The sequence below is a fragment of the Hylobates moloch genome, unplaced genomic scaffold (genome assembly GCF_009828535.3).
Source record: "Hylobates moloch isolate HMO894 unplaced genomic scaffold, HMol_V3 SCAFFOLD_1, whole genome shotgun sequence".
Lineage (NCBI taxonomy): Eukaryota > Metazoa > Chordata > Mammalia > Primates > Hylobatidae > Hylobates > Hylobates moloch.
This window is the reverse complement of record NW_026652276.1, coordinates 169,421,433-169,441,604: the sequence shown is the minus strand read 5'-3', so window position 1 is coordinate 169,441,604 and position 20,172 is coordinate 169,421,433. Positions and strand designations below refer to the sequence as shown.

Genomic DNA, 20,172 nt, shown 5'->3' with positions numbered 1-20,172 from the left:
GATGTCCACAACCTTGTCCCCGATCTTGTAGATGTTCCATCTAGAAGAGACACACCCCTAAAAGCCAAACACAATTTAACATTTTTAAGTGTTATAAAGGGGACAAACTAGGAAAAGCAGGGTGAGACACTGGGGCTGGGGCTGTAAGGAGGAACTGCCTTATAGGTGGTCGCTGGGAAAGACATTTCTAAGTGGAGCTATTTGCACTGACCTCTGAATAGCAAAAAGCAATTAACCAGGTACAGAGAGGGCAAAGGGAACAACAATCTGTGCAGAGATCTTGGGATGGGAAAGAGTGTGGCAAGTTTTAGGAGAGGACAGTGGAACAGCATGGCTGGAGCAGAGGAAATCTAATGTGGATACAGACATGATGTAAATTTGGAGATAGAGGTCAGCTGCACAGCATGTGGAGGCTTCACTGCCTCCAGCCTCTACTGTTGATTTTAAGGAAGATAAAAGTTCAAGGGATAATTTTAAAAATTGGATTCCTCTCCTTTTGTCAATATAGGGGCACATATGTAGGTTATGAGTAGAAAGAAAACAGGTAGAAAGAAAATTCTCTGAAGTCAGGATAGAACCCGGCATAATTTTGGAAACCCCTTATGTTTATAAAATTAAATTTAATAGGTAAAATTTTCTAATGTTTATAAAACAAAAGGTACTACTTCCAAGCATGATATAATGCTTCCCTATCTTCTAACTATAAAATAAAAACTTTAGTAAAATAAACTATCCTTCTTCTCCCTCCCATGATGCATATCAGCTCACGAAATTATGTATTTTGGGAAGAAGTTAGATAGCACCTTATTAAAAAAAAATAACTCCACATATTTTCTCCCAATTTATTTCTCAGTTCAAAATACTTTAGAGATTAAAATATCTATCTTCAATCAAGTTTAGAATATCTACTAATTTTTGACAAAATGCAGGAAACTTCTAAGTTGTATTTTATTAGAAAGAAAACTGCTAAGGACAGTAGTGAAAAAACAGATCATATTTAAGAGATTATTTCTATTATTTACAAATAATCATGATATATTATACTTTCTTTATTTGTTTTTCCGTAACTGATTAGTATGACTTCTTCTATTACTGTGTTTTTTTGCAAGTGGAGCATAACATAGGTCAAGATTTCACAAACTTTGTAAAGGGCCTGATGGTAAAAATTTAGGTTTTGCAGGACATGTGGTTTCTGTAGCAACTACTTATCTTTGTCATTTCGATGAGAAAGCAGCCATACATGGTACCTAAATGAATGAGTGTGGTTGTTTTTCATTAAAGCTTATTTATAGATATTGAAATTAGAATTTCAGGTAATCTTCATATGTCACCAAATATCCTTCTTTTGATATTTTTCAACCATTTAAAAATGTAGAAGCCATTCTTAGAATGGAATATGGACTTCTGCTCTCTTTATTTTTAGACTTTTCTTCTATTGTCCACATAGAGCCATAACAACAGCAGTTAGCTCTCTAAAGATTCTTCAGTTTACTAGACCCTGTTTTCTCAACCTGGAATATTTCCATTCCCAGTGCCATCACTCCATAATCCAACCAGCTTCAACTTTTCTAGCCCTTTCAGGCATTAAGCATCCTTCCTAACCCTACACTCTGAGCTGAGCATGTCCTCTCATGCTCAAGGAACTGTGTAAAATGGAATACGTTATAATTACTGTGTTTATACCATATAGATCTACTAAACAGAAACCTGATAGAGGTTTTCCCAAAATTAACAACAGTCCTAAAAGTTTACTGACCTTACCAACAATGAGAAGTGAAGCAGAGAAAAAAAAAATTCTAAACCATTAGACATACCCCCAAACCAATGTTCATCATCATGCTAGAGGAAAGTCTAAATTATCTCTACATTCTCGTTACAGAAAATGTTACTATAGAATTGTCATAAGAAGAATTAATTGAAGATTATACAGCCAAATTATAGAAATAAATGTATTAAAGAGATTTGTCAGATGATAAATGTCAGTTAATTTTACTTTGTTTTCCTGAATGTCAGAGTCTTTGTTGCATTTGCTACCTTTTAAAATTTTGTGATTGCTTTTGACTGATTTGCTCATTTTAAATGCACTTCTATAGCCAATTTTTTAGTTATAATTTTATAATCTTTTTAATAACAAAAACTCCCAAGTTATGTAAGTTTCAATCCTAAAAGATTGTCTGTCTCTGCTTCTACTGACAACAAATTGTCAATTCTGCTTAAAATTTTGTTTTGAATTCTGATGAAAAATATCATTCATATACCTGAGACATAAATTACATTGGGAAATGTTGAGTTCAAAAAAATTGAGAAATGCGTGAGCATAGGTGGGTGTTTATATATTACCTTACTGGGTAACTAATCCTAAAATAAGAGTTTGAGCATACTGCATCCTGTGACACCTTTCATTGTAAGCTTTTGTGACCAGTTCTTCTTCTTGAAAAATTTAGACTAAGTAGATGATAATTACATAATTATTCAAATTCTCAAAAGAAGGAACAAAGGAGACATTTCCTGATATAAGATTATATATCAGAAATTATAGTGCTTAAGTAGATGAATTTTTTTTCTCAGTAAACCATTCAGTGCAGTCAATTTAATCCATCGAGAGAGGGAGCATGGGGCTAATGGAGGGTAGAAAGAGATGGGGGGAAAGCAGACACTAGTTCCTTCATATTAAATTGAAGAGCTGTTACTGCTGTGTGGCAATAAGGCAGTCCAGTAATAAGGAATTCTGTTATATTCATATGTTGATATGTTTTATACACATACTTTTTTATTTCCTTGTACATTTTATCTCTTGTTGTGAGTCCTTTAAGTATAATTCTCTCAGCTTCTTTAGTACATCCTCAAGCATCTTTGAAAAAGATGATGTCATAGGAAGCATCCACTAGAAATGAAAATCCAAGTCTTAGCCAGCTAAGCAGATAAGAGCTTACAAAAATGCTACATCATTTCATTCCAACTGAATAGAATTGCAGCATAGAATAGATTTGTCTTTTAATCATTCTAAGTAACATATTATGGAGATGATATAGACTAAACACAAGTAGTGCTAAAATAAATTCTATAAGTAGTTCTGGCAATGTAATAGTTATTTTTCTAGCCAGCCTAGCTGTGTACATAATGGGGGTGGCTATGGCTTCTACTGAGGCTCTTCACACTCAGAACTGCAGCTTATGGTGGGAAAAATGAAGGCCAAAAAGTAGAGAGCAGAGAGGATACACTAAGTGTAAAAAAGGAAGGTGCAGGTAGCTATTTAAGATCCAAGGTATTTTATTGTATAAACTTAAATAAGAAGAAAATAGTCTTAGGAAAGAATTCCTGACAGAAAAATTTGGAAAGCCACCATACTGAAAATTTAAGTAGACTTAACCAGACATCTGATGCCCTAATATTTATAAGCACATCATTGCATTTTAATATCCTAATAAAATAATTCTCTCGATACTTATGTTGTCTCTCAAATCTAAAATGAAAACAACTTGTGTAAAAACCCATCTACCTAGAACACTGGTTTGAAATTAGTTCTTTACTACTTAAATAAAATTACATCCTATGATATAAAATGGCATTTGTTTGTTTTTAGTCGTTTTAACACTGTATACTATTGGTGTTTACTTTGAATAAGAATCATGTGGTACAATAGGGAAGCAATTTCTGCAAATACATTACTTCTTTAATTCAAAACATTGTTTATGTGCAATTGTGATAACAACTGGAGTAGCTTTAGAGAAGTAGGTCACTTGGTCTTAACGCCTAGGTTTATGAAATAAATTAAAGACACAAGTGTTTGCTTGCCCTAAATTGAGTATGGGGGTGCAGCAGTGGAAGAAGTGTCCCAATATGTTTGTGGTTTTATTAGAATATTTGCAAGAAACATAAACCCATTCAAATAGAGCCAGTGTAAAAAATCTGGAGAATTTCCAGGAGGTAGAGAGTTCTGGAAAACAAGCAAACAAACAAAAACTGGATCATCTGAACATCTAAGCCTCCAGAAGTCAAGAACCAAGTCATTTCAGGGGACTTCATCTGCAGGAATGTGTAGCCATTCATGCTACTTCCCTGACACTAACATGACTTAGCCGTCTACGTATGCTAGTTTCTTACCATACTGCCCCATTCTCCAGAGTCCTGGCAGAAGTATCTAATTGGCTGTCTGTCCATACTATGGATTGGTTATTCCTGTTGGGCTAGATGCAAGCTACAGTGGTCTGGTAGGCAAGGTCTTTTGATTTACTGGACTAACTTGCTAGGTGGGAACTGTGAGCATGGCAGGTCAAGCTGCGAAAGGATGTCGAGCATAGTAGATGGCTGATAGAGTAATCCATAAGCTCATAAGGGGAGCAATTCTGTCTGCTGAAAGATCCATGAAAGGCATCACAGAGGAGATGCATTTAAACAGGATTATAGTGGTTGAGTTGGAATTTGCTATCAAGAGCAAATAGGCAAAGAAGGAGGGTATTCTAGATAGTGAAGCAATTTGAGCCAAATGGTACAGGTTTATGCCTGGCACTCAGGTAGATCAGGTAGATCAATCGGGCTCAGCGATTTTCACTGTAGCTGCCCTGAATCATCTGAGCAGCCCATGTGGATGCCTGGACTCCAACCTAGATAAATTGAAACAGGATCTCTGGGGTTTGTGGTCAGAGATATGCAGTTTCTTAACCTTCTCCAGATGATTCTAATGCAAAGAGGATTGAGAACCACTGAATCTCTAGAGACTACAATACTTTATAAGTTTGTGAAATATAGTTGGAAAAGGATACTTGAACATGACTGTGAGGACTCTTATACATCAGGCTAAGGACTTAACTGTATTCTATAAGTAATAGCACTAGAATGCACTATTTTATGGGTTTCCACTCTTTTCTGAGCCCAGTATAGTTGCATCTATTTAGAGTTCTTTCAAGGCAGTAGATGGGGCAGGGGGAGTGGGTAGGTTATGGGATCTAGGTGTATGTCACCTAGATAGCTCATGGTGCTCATTAAAAATACTGCTTATCAAGTAACTCCATTAAAAATGGGCAAAAGACATGAACAGGCATTTCTCAAAAGAAGACATACAAGCAGCCAGGAAACATACTAAAAAATGCTCCACATCACTAATCATCAGAGAAATGCAAATCAAAACCACAATGAGATACTATCTCACACCAGTCAGAATGGTTATTATTAAAAAGTCAAAATACAACAGATGCTGGCAAGGCTACAGAGAAAAGGGAATGCTCATACACTGTTGGTGAGAATGTATAATAAATTAGTTCAGCCACCATGGAAAGTAGTTTGGAGATTTCTCAAAGAACTTAAAACAGAACTATCATACAACCCAGCAATCTCATAACTGGGTATATATCTGAAAGAAAACAAATCATTCTAAAAAAAAAAAAGATACATATTCTCACGTATTCACCACAGCACTGTTCACATTAACAATGACATGGACTCAACCTGGGTGCCCATCAACAATGGACTAGAGAAAGAAAATGTGGTACATACATACCATGGAATACTATGCAGCCATAAAAAAAGAATGAAATAGTATTGGCTGTGTGCGGTGGCTCATGCCTGTAGTCCCAGCACTTTGGGAGGCTGAGATGGGTGGAGATCACGAGAAGTTCAGGAGATCGCGACCGTCCTGGCTAACGCAGTGAAACCCCGTCTCTACTAAAAATACAAAAAATTAGCCAGGCTTGGTGGCGGGTGCCTATAGTCCCAGCTACTCGGGAGGCTGAGACAGGAGAATGGCATGAACCCAGGGAATGGAGCTTGCAGTGAGCAGAGATCGTGCCACTGCACTCCAGCCTGGGGGACAGAGCAAGACTCCGTCTCAAAAAAAAAAAAAAAAAAAAAAAATGAAATAGTGTTGTTTGCAGCAACATGGATGCAGCTGGAGGCCATTATGCTAAGTGAATTAACACAGGAACAGGAAACCAAATACTACATGTTGTCATACATAAGTGGGAGCTAAACATCAGATACTCATAACATAAAAATGGCAATGATAGACACTAGAGACTACTAGAAGGAGGGGGAAGAAAGGGAGGCAAGGGTTAACAAACTATTGGGTACTATGCTTAGTACGTGGGTGATGGGATCATTCATACCTCAGACCTCAGAATCACACAATATACCCATGTAACAAACCTGCACGTGTACCCCTGAGTGTAAAATAAAAGTTAGAGGGGAAAAAGAAAACAGTTTACCCACCGCATCTTTTCTGTAGGAGTGGATATTCTAATTCCAGATTTAGTTTTCCTAAGCAGAATGTATTGAAGTTTTGTAACGATTCTTTCTTCTCTCTCTAGGGGAGTAGGTTGCATCTTTGTTGAAATGATCCAAGGAGTTGCTGCTTTTCCAGGAATGAAAGACATTCAGGATCAACTTGAACGAATATTTCTGGTAAGTCCTTTACAGAGTATTTCTAAGAAAAATTGGTTTCTAATTAGTCACTTAGTGACAAATTCTGCAGCAGTCTGTGGAAAAATAATTTAAAACAAAATTTGCTATCACATTTGGTTCTAACATATTTTGGACCTTTGAAAAAGCAGGAAATCAGTTAAGAATTATGTTTTTATACTACTGTACATGAATAACATGTCAAAGTAGTAAGAAGGAACAGGGCAGGAGAGGCAATATAGAGAAAGTAATGGGTTAAAAACAAAGGTTCTGACAGAATAATTCCAAATAATTAATATAGTTACTCCCTCCCCATCATGTAGGTGGAGCTTAACTCCCCCTTGACTGTGAGCTTTGATAACTTTCTTCCATAAAGCAGAGCATGGAGAGTGGGAAGATGGTGACTTTACAATAGAGACACCAGTTAAACAGTACTTCCGTCAGGTTTTCAAGGGTATCATCATCAAAGATAAGTCATGTTAGTGGGCTGTACCTTTGATATGATGTGTTGATAATGACACCTCACCTCTGTGGTCTTCCTCCCCAAACCATAGCCTCAGTTAAATCATAAAAAATGTATCACACAGGCCAAAACTGACAGACATTCTACAAAATACATAACTGGTAGTCTTCAAAACTGTCAAGGTCATCAAAAACAAGGAAAGTTTGAGAAACTGTCATAAATCACAGGAGGCTGGGGAGACATGACAAGTCAATGTAATGTGGTCTCCTGGATGAAATACTAGAAAGGAAAAACATTATTAAGTATGTTGTTAATATCAGTGTACCAATGTGAATTTCTTAGCTGTGACAGTTGTACCATATTATGTAAGATTTTAATTAGAGAGAAAAACTGGGCGAGGGGTATACATGAGCTCTCTGTATTATGTTTTGTAACTTTTCTGTAAATCTAAAACTATTCTAAAATTAAAAGCTTATTTAAACTTTTGAAAATGTGCAAAATGTAAGTGTTCTGGAGCCAGACTATCTGGGTTTATCACCCTTCTCTGTCACGTTTTAGCCATGGGACTTTAAACAAGGGGCTTATTAGTTCTCTGCACTTTGGTTTTCTCATGGGTGAAATGAGGGATAATAATAGCACCTTCTTCATAAGTGGCTTTGAAGAATAATTGACTAATATATAAAGTTCTTTTAGGACTCTGCTTGGCGTATAGTAAATACTTTACATATATATAAATCGTTGTTATTTTAATTACATCATTTTATGCCAAATATTCAGTAGAACTTCCAGTAGAGCTAATATTCATATAAACCTGTAATTTAAAACATGAAATCAGAGTTAGACAAATTAAGTAAGTGCAACATTTAAATATCACTATCATATTAAGAATAAAATCTGCAGTAGAACGTAGTAATACAAACTGAGGCTCCATCACTATTGTATTCCCTTAATGTCAGCAATAAAATGGTAAGAAAAGAAGACTGGAAACTAGGAAATTAAAGCACATGTGATTCCTCTATGCAGTAGCCTATATCCCTGTGAGTCGCTGTGCGCTAACAACAAATGGACAATCAGCAAAGTCCCTAACATAGAAACCATCCTCAAAGTGTTGTCCTGTTGGTTTTATTCTTTCAGAAACCATCTGTATCCACTTCCTTTCAATTTTATTTTATTCAATATCTATAAATTCCCACACACAAATGTTAACATGATTATAAAAATAGTGTATCTTTATAATGGAAAATTCCTACAGTGTCAAAATGAAAAAAGGCTGGAAAATCACCCTTTGTCCTACTACCCAGAGAAAACCACATCTAGTATTTGGACATGTATCTTCTATAGAGTTTTTCTATATGTATTTGAAAAGATTGAATCATATCTTGTATATTCTTTTGGAATCAGCTATTTCCACTAAACAATTTGTAATTAACACCTTTCAATGAAAAATAAATTCAGAAACCTATCATCATTCTTAATGACTGGGGAGTGTTTCATTTTATGGATGAGACATTATTTACTTAACCAGCCCCATATTGATAGCTTGTTTTCAGTTTTTCACTATAATAAAATGCTGCCAGAAACATTCATTGCACAATCATCCTGTTAGTTAAGAATAATTATTAGAATAAGAAGTCCTTATTTCAATAAAATTTAATTTTTATAGATGTAGACTATTTGTTCATATCCATCCCTTCATTTAAACTCATGAAACCTACTCCCAAGAAATCTCTTACTCACTTTATTGAGATTGTACTGAGTCTATAGAAATAATACAAAATTGTACTTTCCTATCCAAGATTAAATTATTCAATTTTATGGCTGTTAGCATACATGTACAGTTTTTATAAACATGTTTGGTTTTTTGTTCTACTCAAGACTTTACTTTTATTCAATTATTTTAATTAACTTTTTCACAATAACTTTCTTAAAAATATAAACTGTTCCATATATTTTGTATTGACAAAAATGGCCTAGAGGGAACTTTAATGGGCTGTAGTTTATATAAATTTTTATGCAAAGACATATCTCCAAATATTTATCATTTTTATTTATATAAAGCTCATGTATAATGATAATAATAGTATCACTAAATTATATTCTGATAATAATTTTCTAAACTTTAGATTCCACTTTTCAGCCTCTGATAGCTGTTGAACAATAATTATGTAACTTGTCAAATTACTGATTTATGGTAGAATTATTACTGTACTGTATTTGAAAGCAGAAAGCTTTAAAAAGGGAATTGTACTGAAAAGAAATACCTCAACTTATATGTTACTTTAGGTTGAATTATAAAGGAAAAGAAATTGTTACATAATTGAGATATATTATACAGCAACAGAACAAAAAGGTGAGTTTCATAAAAGCATAATTTATTGACATAGCTTAGTCAAAGCTTTCATTTGAAATCTTTGTTTAACAGAAGTAATTTCCATTGGGTAATATCTTGTTGGATTACTTCTTGTGTGAAATTTTTGCTATTATTTTTTAATTTTATGGCATTAGTTTCCCAATGTTATGGGTATTCAGAGACCTTTGAGCTATGACTAGGCTTTTAATAAGTCAGAAAAATAAATCATTTTAAATTTCCCATGGGATTATTGATACACTAAACTACATTGCTATTGTTAGAGCACAGAGACCCTCAAATGCAGATAAGCATCGTGATTTATGGCAATAATTCTTTCATTTACTGTAGTTATTTTACATGTCTAATGCCTCTTAAATAAAATGTCCTTTGATAATCAGGAAATGAAGATCATCATCTATATAAAGTTACTGCTGTAGAATTAAATGTTATGTTTTGCCCTGAAGAATTAGATGAAGCCAGATAAAGAGAAATCTAAAGAATTCTTTTGACATTAAATGTTATCATCTTAAATCTTTTATTTTCTCCACTGAATTGTTTAAATTTGCAAATGTTAGCTGTATTATCACACAAGTAGACTCTCTCAAGACTGGTGTGATCCTCGGAGGAGGAAATTTTATAAACCCAGTATGGTTAAATCACTGAGAAAAAAATGCTTTTCCTCTGTGACCTTTTATGTCTAATCTTGGGAGGAATGACTATTAAATAGTGATTAGATCCACTTTAACAGGCCTATAGTATAAACTGCCAGAGACTCTTTTCTAAAGTGGCAATTGTATATCTGGCCTCTGGTAAAGCATTGCCAAGCAGATAATCAACTTTGAAAAGTCATGAAACATGGGATTATTTGGTTTGTTTTGTGTTTTAATACAAGGATTAAGTTCATTCATTTGCCTGTGAACTGTACATAGAAAGGTGGTTAATAACTTTGAAGCACAAAATTAATAGCTTGTTACCCAAGACAGCTAATATAATTAGCTCCCACACACTGAGTCTTTATAAAATAGGTGAAAGGAAATAAAGATCAGTTAGTAAAAGTCTTTATGTTTTTCTTTCTAAGATTCTTTTTTCGCTATTCTCTTTTTTTCTTCCTTTGGTTGAAGGGAGCAGTTCACAATTTTAACAAGTTCAGTGAATTCATTTCTGGAACATAATAACCATGTTCATATATATAAGGTGAGCTGGGATATGCTACAATCTGAAATTTCACTGTTAAATCATTTTCCTTGACATTGTGATACTTACATGCAAGGAAGGAAGGAAGATGATGGAATTTTAATGAATTATATTCAAGACATTTTGAATTGGCAGGTAAATAGGCACCTAATTCTCCAAGCAGTAACTCTGCTCTTAGGTAGAAAGAGTATTTATTTTCACTTCTTTAGCATTACCCAGTTTTTGATGTGGCATGGTGTATTCTGTTCACCTCTATTAGTTGCAAAATAAGCAGCAAATGCATTCATCCAGGTGAATATATATTCAGAGTGACAAAATCACAACTAATAAAACATTTGTATTCTAAACATATTATTCTGAATTGAAAAAGAAGGGTACTTGTACAACCCTGGGAATATGTGTCTCTCTCACTTCAAAACAGCTGAACAAATGGCAGGGAATGCTTGCACAGCTGTCTGAAACCTTTGGCAGATGCTTCTGGGTCTCTGTGGCTCATGGCCCATTGTGTAACAGTCATGACAAAGGAGCTGGCGTGATTCTGCTTTTCAGATCTATTCTTTTTCTCTCTGTCTTTGAATGTTGATAACCCTGACAAATCACGCCTTTCCTTGTCTCCTGGGTCTCCTGGCTTACAATGAAATTTCATCCACTGATTGTTAAACTATTGTACATTATTTGACTGGTACAATTGTTAAAATAGTCCTCTTCATCAATATATGCCATTCAGAATTTGAGTGTGTGTGTGTGTGAGTGTGTGTGTGTGTGTGTGTGTGTAATGAGCCACATGCAACTTTGAAAGCTACTATAGTACTTAGTGTGGCTTTTGAGTTGGATTATTCCTTAAGCTGCTGTGCTTTGCATTAAACTGACTGTGGAGATATAGTTTGCAGATTCAGTTCCTGTCCTTGTTTCCTCCACATGGCTCTGATTCCAGGGTCTTTAGAACTGGAACCATAATCCTGCAGCTTCACGATTGGTTAGGGAAGCCTTGTAGAATGTAAGGGAAAGCTGATATCACCTCCTTGACAGTTATTACCATTCAAGTGGATGTATTATAACAGCCACATGGTTAGGATGGAATATTGCTATCACAGATTTCTATCATCATTACCATTACTGGATTTGCTTTAGGTCATTTCTGCCATACTACTTCAGCAGTTACTGTGTAGCACTAGGTACAATGAAGACATAAAATAATTATGTGTCATGGTGTCAGCCTGTAGTAATGACCATGAGAATCAAGGCAGGTGGGCAAGGCATACTTTAGGAATGGAATCATGAATAATTGCTGAGCAATTGATCAGCAGATGTGAGACCCAGCAATAATAGTGGATTCTGTATTAGTTAAAATACTGAACTCTAAGAGTTAAATGTTGTGCTCTAATCCAAGGTTTTTGTTTTCTACCCTCCCCCTCACCCACTACCCCCCAGCAAGCCACCTTTTCAAATTGGACAGTAGTTTCTGCATCTGTAAAGGAGGAAGTTAAACTAAGTGATTTCAATATTGTCTTGTAGCTCTAACCATTTTTTATTTTTTTAAATGCTTGATGTTACTGTATTATGTATTAGTTATGGGTGTTTAAAGAAAAATTGCTAAGAAAATTTTTATTAAGCACTAAAGAAAGTATAAGATTTGAAGTGAAAATAAAAGGGAAAAGGAGACATCAGGCAGTGGTATAGGAGTGGGTGGAAGGTGAGGTTGAATGTTCAAGACTGCACTTTGATAGTTTAGTATTTTTAAATCTCATTTTATCCATAATGTAATAAAACAGTATAACAGGAGAGTAATGTTAAGAGCATTTTAACAAAAATAATACAGTACAGTGTGGTAGTATGTGCCTATGGTCCCAGCTACTTGGAGAGTTGAGGTGGGAGGATCACTTAGCCCAGAAGTTCAAGGCTGCAGTGAGCTATGATTGTGCCACTGCACTCCAGCCTGTGTGACAGAGTGAGACCCCGTCTCTAGAAAAGAAAAATACAATGTGGATAAAATAATAAATTCAACTGTATAAAGACTGGCAGAAGTAGAGAATTAAACAACACCTGTTGGGGTGAAGAATATTGAAAATATTAAGCTACAATTTTTAAATCAGTTTTAGAAAAACAAATAGGGACAATAGATTATAATACTCTACCTCCCACCCTGGAACAAGTACCTCTTAATTTGTACTTGTTTCCTTCAAGCTTCATCTATAGGCATAGTCATTTACATGGTGAAAAATCTTTTTCAGAGAATCAACTGTATATAAGTAAAAGAAAAGTATGAGGAAAAAATCACCACTGAGATATAACCAACATTAAACATCTTTGTATTCCCTTTTCTAGATTTTCACAATTGAGTTCATAATAAATTTATGGTTTTGTGTTTAGCTTCTCTTTAACAGGAAATAGCCATTTCCAATCCATTAATACGTAATTGAAAATGTTATTTTAATTATACTATAATATCTTACAAATGTGCCCAAATGGAGAAACTCAGACATTTCTCTATTACTAGATAATTTGCTTACAGTTTTTATGCTACGGTAAGCATTGCATATTTTTACCACATTTAATTATTCATTCAGCAAGATTATTAGGCACTTTATGTGACAGTCACTGTGACTATGGTGGTAAACCAACAAACATAGCCCCTACTTGCTTCAAAAATATGGTCAGCTGAGCTACATTTGAATAGCTTCCAGGAAACCAGGTCAGAAAGATGTTGCAACACTACTGTTACACATCTTGGATATAAATGATGAGAAAAAGAGTCAAAGATAACTTAAAAGTTTCAAATTTGGGGAACTACGTGATCAGCAATGTCACTGAAAATAATGGGAACATTGAAAAGGAGTACCACTGGAGGGAGAGGAAGAAGAGAGCTCAAGGTACTGGACTTTATGTGATAGCGGGTGACCTCAGATGGACATGTCCGGTTTATAACTCATACACAACAAAATCAGGGAGATGCATGGGAATCAAGGAGCCATTCACCCAAAAGAGACGATCTTGGCTCCCACATCATATTAGTTCTTGAATCATGAGAAGGTAGAGGGAAATGCAGTGGACCACTGCCTACCCTGTAGGGGATGTTCATGTTTTGGGGGATTGGAGGGTTAGATCAGGGGAGAAATCAGTACAGTGACACAAATCAAAGGAAGGGTGACTAGAAGAGAAATGAAGGGTAAGGACAGAAAAAAAAAATCACTCCCTGGAGCAAGATAATCCTTCAGCTCAGGTCTGTTCAGCGGGTAGGGGTGGTGGGTTATGAAGCCAGATTCCCTTCCTTGCTTGTTCCCAGCATGTTCTGCACACTGCTCATGTAGTTTGTGGCACACTGTATGTGCCTAGTAAATGCTTTTAGCCCAGAGGAAAAGAAAGATTTCCTGCCCCAAAAGTGCAAGAGTCAACACAGAAAACATATGTTGGTTTATGAAGAAAGGTTAGACTTTCCATGGTTTTTCAAAGGAGACCTGTGATTCTCCTTGATGCTTCAGTGATGCTGGAGTGAAGGTGGGTATAGCCTCAGAGGGAGGCACTAGGCTGTCCACTCTTGGCTCTGCTTCTATTAAGATTTTGCATGTGAAACAGATCCCACTGCTGAAAGAAAGGTTGAAAAACCCTGGACTAATAACATCTTAAGGTCCTCCCTGGTCAATAGTTCTATGAAAAAAAAAAAGTCTATGTGGAAGAAAAGTGTTCAGAAGAGATCCAGTGAAAATGAAGATGCTGGAAAAATAAACATTGAGTGGTTCATGTGTGGAGACATTAGATGGATGTTCTAATAAAGAAAGTTCCATGCTTCTAAGCGAATAGAAATGTTGGTAGCAAACTTCAATAAGGTCATTTGTCTTACATGAAAGCTAAGACAGTGGGATATCCATCTATAGAATAGCTAATCACATTACTGCTTAAAAAGAAACTTCTATTAAAAGACAACCTGTTTGTGACCCAGAGATTTGAATTAACTCACATAGTGAAAAAACTTTTTTTTACTTCAGTGTTTTTGCATTGCAGTACCACAAACTTTCTATAAAATGGAAAATGAGAACACTTAAATCATTCATTTTCTAAGTTATTCATTTATTCAACAGATATTTATTATGTGCTTACTCTAGGCTAAATAATCTTTTCATGGTTTGAGAGGACCGCAGTATACAAAATAACATTCCTGCTCTCGTAGAACTGATATTCCTGTAAGGAAAGATAGACAGTGAGAAAATAAATATATAAATATATAATGTGTTTCTTAAGTGCTATTCTGAGAGATGCCATTTTACATACCATGTTCTGGGGAGTTTTCTCTCAGAGGTGATACTTGTTCACTGAAGTTTGTAAGGGCACCAAACTCACAAATAACAGGGATCAGAGCATTTGAGGCAGAGGGAGTAGCAACTTGGGTGGGTTTAATGATCATAGTATTAAATGAGAATTCTCATGCCTGCATATGTTAAATTAACGATCATTCTCCCATGTATTGAAGTCATCCTTTATATGAAGCATTTTCTTACTTGGGAAATGCTTGCTTTGTGTGGAACATTAAATTTCTGTATATGTTACAATTCAGGCATTAGATTGAGTGAATCCACAGAGTTTGAAGTACAACTGAATACGTATTCCAAGTAGGAATTATGCTGGGGCTAGGGATTTGGGCTTTCTGAGTCAGTTCACCATGAGAGTTAGTATAGATAGAAGAAAATGGAAATGTTTCTGTTTTGGAGAGTAGATGATAGTTCTGGAGAAGGGAGGAAGAATGTCCAGAGGATGAAGAGACCCAGAGAGTGCTTTTTTAGAAGAATTTCAAGAAGAAACTATGTATCAGCTGCATCAAATACTCAGAAAGCTGAGACAGGCCGCTGGTTGGTAACTTTTGAGTGCTGAATATGTGAAGCCAGGTTACAATGGATTTAAAGGGTGAGTGGGTAGTGAAGAATTGGGAAACACTGAGCCTGTAGACAACTTTGAGAATTGGGTCAATGAAGAGAATTGATGTCACCTTGAGGATATTTTTCAATCAATATTCATATATTTTATAATCTTAAGTATTTTTGAAATAATGAAAACCAGTATATTTGTAAGGTAAATGACACCAAAACTCCAAGAAGGCATACTGGATGGATCAAGGTATTGGAGCAGGCAAGAGAGGATGGGTGGAGGAGATAGTGCCTTGAAATGTGGATGAAATATTTTTCTGAAAGAAAAGAAAGAAGAAGGGGAAGGAAGGAGGGAGAGATTTCAATAAATGTTTTAGAGGAGAAAGAAGAAATTTGAAGATTTTATGATCTGCATTATTCCTACGTGAAAGGGAGTGGGGTATGGCTGGCACAGTGATGTGCATATGGAGGGCAGATGTTGAGGGAATGGATAATATTCATAATGCTGGTGAAATAATAAATGATTTGCAACTGATAGGAGGAAATAGTTGCTGACTAGATTTTTAATCTGTTTTTTATCTGAGACATTATTATGGAAATAGAAATGTTGTCTTCCCAATTTCTGATTTGTGATAGTTTATTTACTTTCCTATTAACATAAGAATGCTTTTATATATTTCTACCACCTGTAAATATTTCCCAGTTGTAGGAATTTTTACCAAAGACTTTTCTGGAGGCTATGGTTTACCTCTGTGATCTGTCTTAAATGTTTTGAAAAAAATTTAACCTGATGTATTGCTGTTTAATATTACTATCTTTTTAATATACATGACTTTATTTTTAACATATATGACTGGTTGTTCTGGTTATTTTTTCTCATGTAACCACCTCAAAATCCCCTAGTTTAAATAAACAATAATCATTTTTTAATTTTCTTTTATGGGATCAGGGTCAGGAATTCAGTAAGAGCTTGGGCAGTTCTGGACTTGGGTTGCAGACACATGGTAGCTGGGCTCGACTAATCAGGGCTGGAGCAGTTGGGACTAGCCAAACATTCCTGTTTCTTTCTTCAGAGTCTTAGGGCTCTCCAAGGGCTCTTGCCATGTGGGCTGCTTTTGACTTCCTTATGTCATGGTTGTTGGGTTCCAAGAGTGGGTGGCCCAAGAGGACCAGATGGAAACTGTGTGGTTTCTCTTAATTTAGCTTCGGAAGTCACGCAGTAACTCTCCTGGTCAGAGCAGTCACAAACCCTCACCCAAAGTCAAGGGAAGGGGACATAGATCCCATTTGTATATAAGAATGTCCAGAATGTTGGGGCTGTGTTTTCAAGCTGCCACACTGACCATGTAAATTTGCATTAGAGCATATCACCAAGTAGAGCTGATAAACAGCTTTGTAGGGAAAAAGCTCCAGGAAACAATTTTATCAAGTTCCTGAATTTTTTGTTTTTCCCATACTCCTTATAGCCATTATATTACTGCTTCCCATGCTAAATATAAAGCGTGAATTGTCAAGAGTGTTACTTGGTGGGTCATGAGGTCCCTCATTTGCTCACCCTTTTTTCTTCCCTTTTTGATTAACAAGTTCACAGATGTGTCAGACTGAAAAAGATGGTGAAATGCTGCCATAGTGTGACACATCTGAGGCAAGTGAGGAGGTGGTGACACTTCTTAGCAGATTCCCTGAATGTTATCCATAAAGCCTGTTTTCATAATTCACATTCTGCCTTTGAGTAAAACTTTCATTTGCAGAATACTTCCCCACGTAAATCTTATTTCTCAGAACATTACATATGTTATCTCTTGAGGTGAGCAGCATCTAAGATGGCTCCTAGTGTGCCCACCGCCTGGCGTTTATGCCCTTGTGTAATGCTGTCCCCTTGAGTGTGGGCTGGACCTCGTCACTTGCTTCTAATGGATAGAATATGGCAAAAGTGATGAGATATCAATTCTGAGACTAGGTGACAAAATGATTGTTACTTCTTGCTCACTTAGTCTTCCTCTCTTACCGGCTCACTCTGAGGGAAGCCAGCTGCCATGTTACGAGTTGCTCTGAGGAGGGGCCCTCATATCAAGGAACTGATGTTTCCAGCCAACAGCCGGTGTAAACCTGAGGCTTGACCTAAGCCTTGTGAGTGAGCTTAGAAGTGGATGCCTCCCCAGCGGAGACCACAGCCATGGTTAACACCTTAATTGCCTCCTTGTGAAAGACTGAGCCAAAGGCACATAGCCAAGATTCATTGGAATTCCTGACCAAAGAAAACTGTAAGATAATAAGTGTTTGTTACTTAAACCCACTGGGTTTTGTAGTAACTTGTTGCACACCAATAATTACCTAATATAACTCTTTTATAGAGATACACTAATAGATAGCTAATATATCCCATGACCAAGAAAGAGTAGATACTATTATTACTGTTAATTTAAAGCAGAGAAAATTATCTTTGGAGGTCATATGAACTTCCCTAAGAAGACATGTTTAGTGTGTGCCAGAACTGAGACTAAATGCCACATCTGCTTACTCTTTCATCAGAATGCTCTGTTTTGTCTTTTTGTTTGGTTGTTTTTGCTCTGATTCTTAATCAGGAGTATGTCATAGAATGACTTAGAGTTATTTGTTGAATGCACATTCTTAGACCCCACTCAGGACTTTCTGAATCAGAGTCTCAGGGGATGGGACATCCCTCTGTAGTCAAACAGATAAGCAGTCCCTGGTTGATGAGTTCTCTTAAGAACTCTACTCTAAAAGATACATGGAATTCTTTGAAATGTTAAGCATGTTTTAAGTTTCCTGGCCTTATGTGACAACCTTAAAACCTAGATAGTGTGGACATTCTATCTGGAATGTGGAAGTCATTCTTCAGTTAGACTGAGTCCTTTGTTTCTCACAGAGATACTTTTGATAGGACCTCAAGGGACTCTCCCTTATAATGAGTATATTCATGGCTTTGTGCTACTAGTATCAGGTGACTATTATTAGAATTGCATACACAAGCAAATGAAGATTTGTAATCATCATGTCCCAGCACTGTGACTTCTTATCTTGGCTGGCCACTTGATTGACATTCTGTTTTCTACTCTCATTTTGCAACTTACCTTTTCTTATGCTTCAGAAGTCTTTACCCTCAGGGATAAATCTGTCCAGGATGTTAATCTTTTAGTGAGGCATGAGTTCGTTTAAAACCTGACCTTGTATTATCTCCTGCCCAACCCCCTGCAAGAAAAAAGCCTCCTCAAAATATTCTATCCTAAATTGATTTATGTCTCATTATTACATAACTTGATAAAAAGCTATGGCTGTTTGATTAAAATTTATCATAAAATAATCTACCCAAGTCATTGAAACATTTCCCTTAGAGAACAGTTTTATTCTAAGTCAAGTTAACAGATTATCTGACCTTGGAGCTGAATTTGTCCTCTATCTCATTTGTCTCTTTTGACAATGACAGTCATACATTTCCAGGTAATGTGTATGTATGGAGGCTATGGCTTTCATATTCTTACTAAAATCTCTTTGTGGGTTTAGTTGTACTGGAAGTGTTGAAAACTGTATTTTAGATGTACCATTCAATTAAATTTTTCTTAGTATAATACCTAATATAAATTCAGGCTTCTATTAATTTTGAATAACTCTAGACATGAAAATTGTCAGTGAATCTGAGTCTCTGTGTGGGAATATATTCTTCTCCAGGACAAAAGCAAATGTCAGTATTGTCATATTTTACCTTTCATGTTGGTCAATCCCTGGTAAAGACGCAAGAATAGGTTTAGAGACACATATGGTGCTATTAAACTTCTGTGCCTAAGTATCTGCAGTTTTTCTTCTTCCTCTGTCTCTAATGTCTAAATATAACCCATTTCAAAATATATGAAATATTCCCCCTCACCAGTGAATTTTTCTCTGATTTTTCAGTTGGAAATTTTCTTTCCTTCTCCTGGACCTCTTGGTCTCTTTGCCCAAACTTTCTGGTGTCTCTCTTCAGTGTCTGCCTTGCACTGCAGCTGTTTTGCTCTTACTCTCCTAGTAGAGTTTAGGATTTGAGAGTAGAGGTAAGAAGATAAGGACTACTTTGTGTGGAGCAAACAGTATGTGCCCTGACGAGGCTTAGATATTGACTTGTGATGACAGAATTATTGCAGAGGCCAAGGACATTTCTTGAACTTCTCTGTGTTCCTTTTTAAATACATCTTTTGGAGAATTCTGTGGGAATGAATTTAGAACCAAAGTTTAAAAAATTAAAGATGGTTTTCCTTCTTTCATTTGTTTGTTTAAATATAGATGCAAATTCATGCTTTTTGTTAGTTTCTCTTGTTGCAGTTCTTTGTTCTAATAATACCTAAATCACTAATGGCAGGTAACATTTAACATTCAGATGCAGAGTTCATTTTCTTGAAGCTCAAGAGAACAAATTACTATCAATTTGCTCTAAGTAAAATTTGGTATTAAAAATGTTTCATGTTTGCCAAATAGAAAGTAAACAGCTGAGAGGTGTTAATAAAACCTTTTTGGGAGAATAATATTAGGTTCTTTTCTTGGCTGTCATATTATTCATAATAAAATGAAATATTGCTTATCTCTCATATAGAATAGTGATATATGCACATTTAATTTGATTATTGACTCTTGGGATGTGATTCAAGTCATTCAGTAGTTGTGAGTGTCTTTGATAAGCCTGGCAGTGGGCTTCAGTGAACTTCTATTTTGAAGAAGTTTGACAAAATTTTTATTGAATGTTCTTTCTACTGCTTAGTACTGGGATGAAGATAAAATAATAAAGGAACTAAAATTGATTTTCAATTCCTTACTACTTTTCTACCTTATACCAAAAATCTTTTTTAGGCATAAATAATCAGATAGTGCATAGAGTGGCTCATCTCATTATTTTGATCTTCCTAATATACCATGATGTCAAATTA

The 20,172-nt window shown here is 35.7% G+C and overlaps 1 protein-coding gene across 10 annotated transcripts in view; it reads left to right on the top strand.

The window, feature by feature from the left end:
• CDK14 (cyclin dependent kinase 14) overlaps positions 1-20,172 on the top strand; it is a 600,921-nt gene that overhangs the window by 377,672 nt on the left and 203,077 nt on the right. For all 10 annotated transcript variants that reach the window (XM_032761120.2, XM_058424902.1, XM_058424892.1 and 7 more), the window contains one exon: positions 6,303-6,396. In XM_032761120.2, the coding sequence (XP_032617011.1) occupies positions 6,303-6,396 (94 nt within the window). The remainder of the gene's footprint in view (positions 1-6,302; positions 6,397-20,172) is intronic.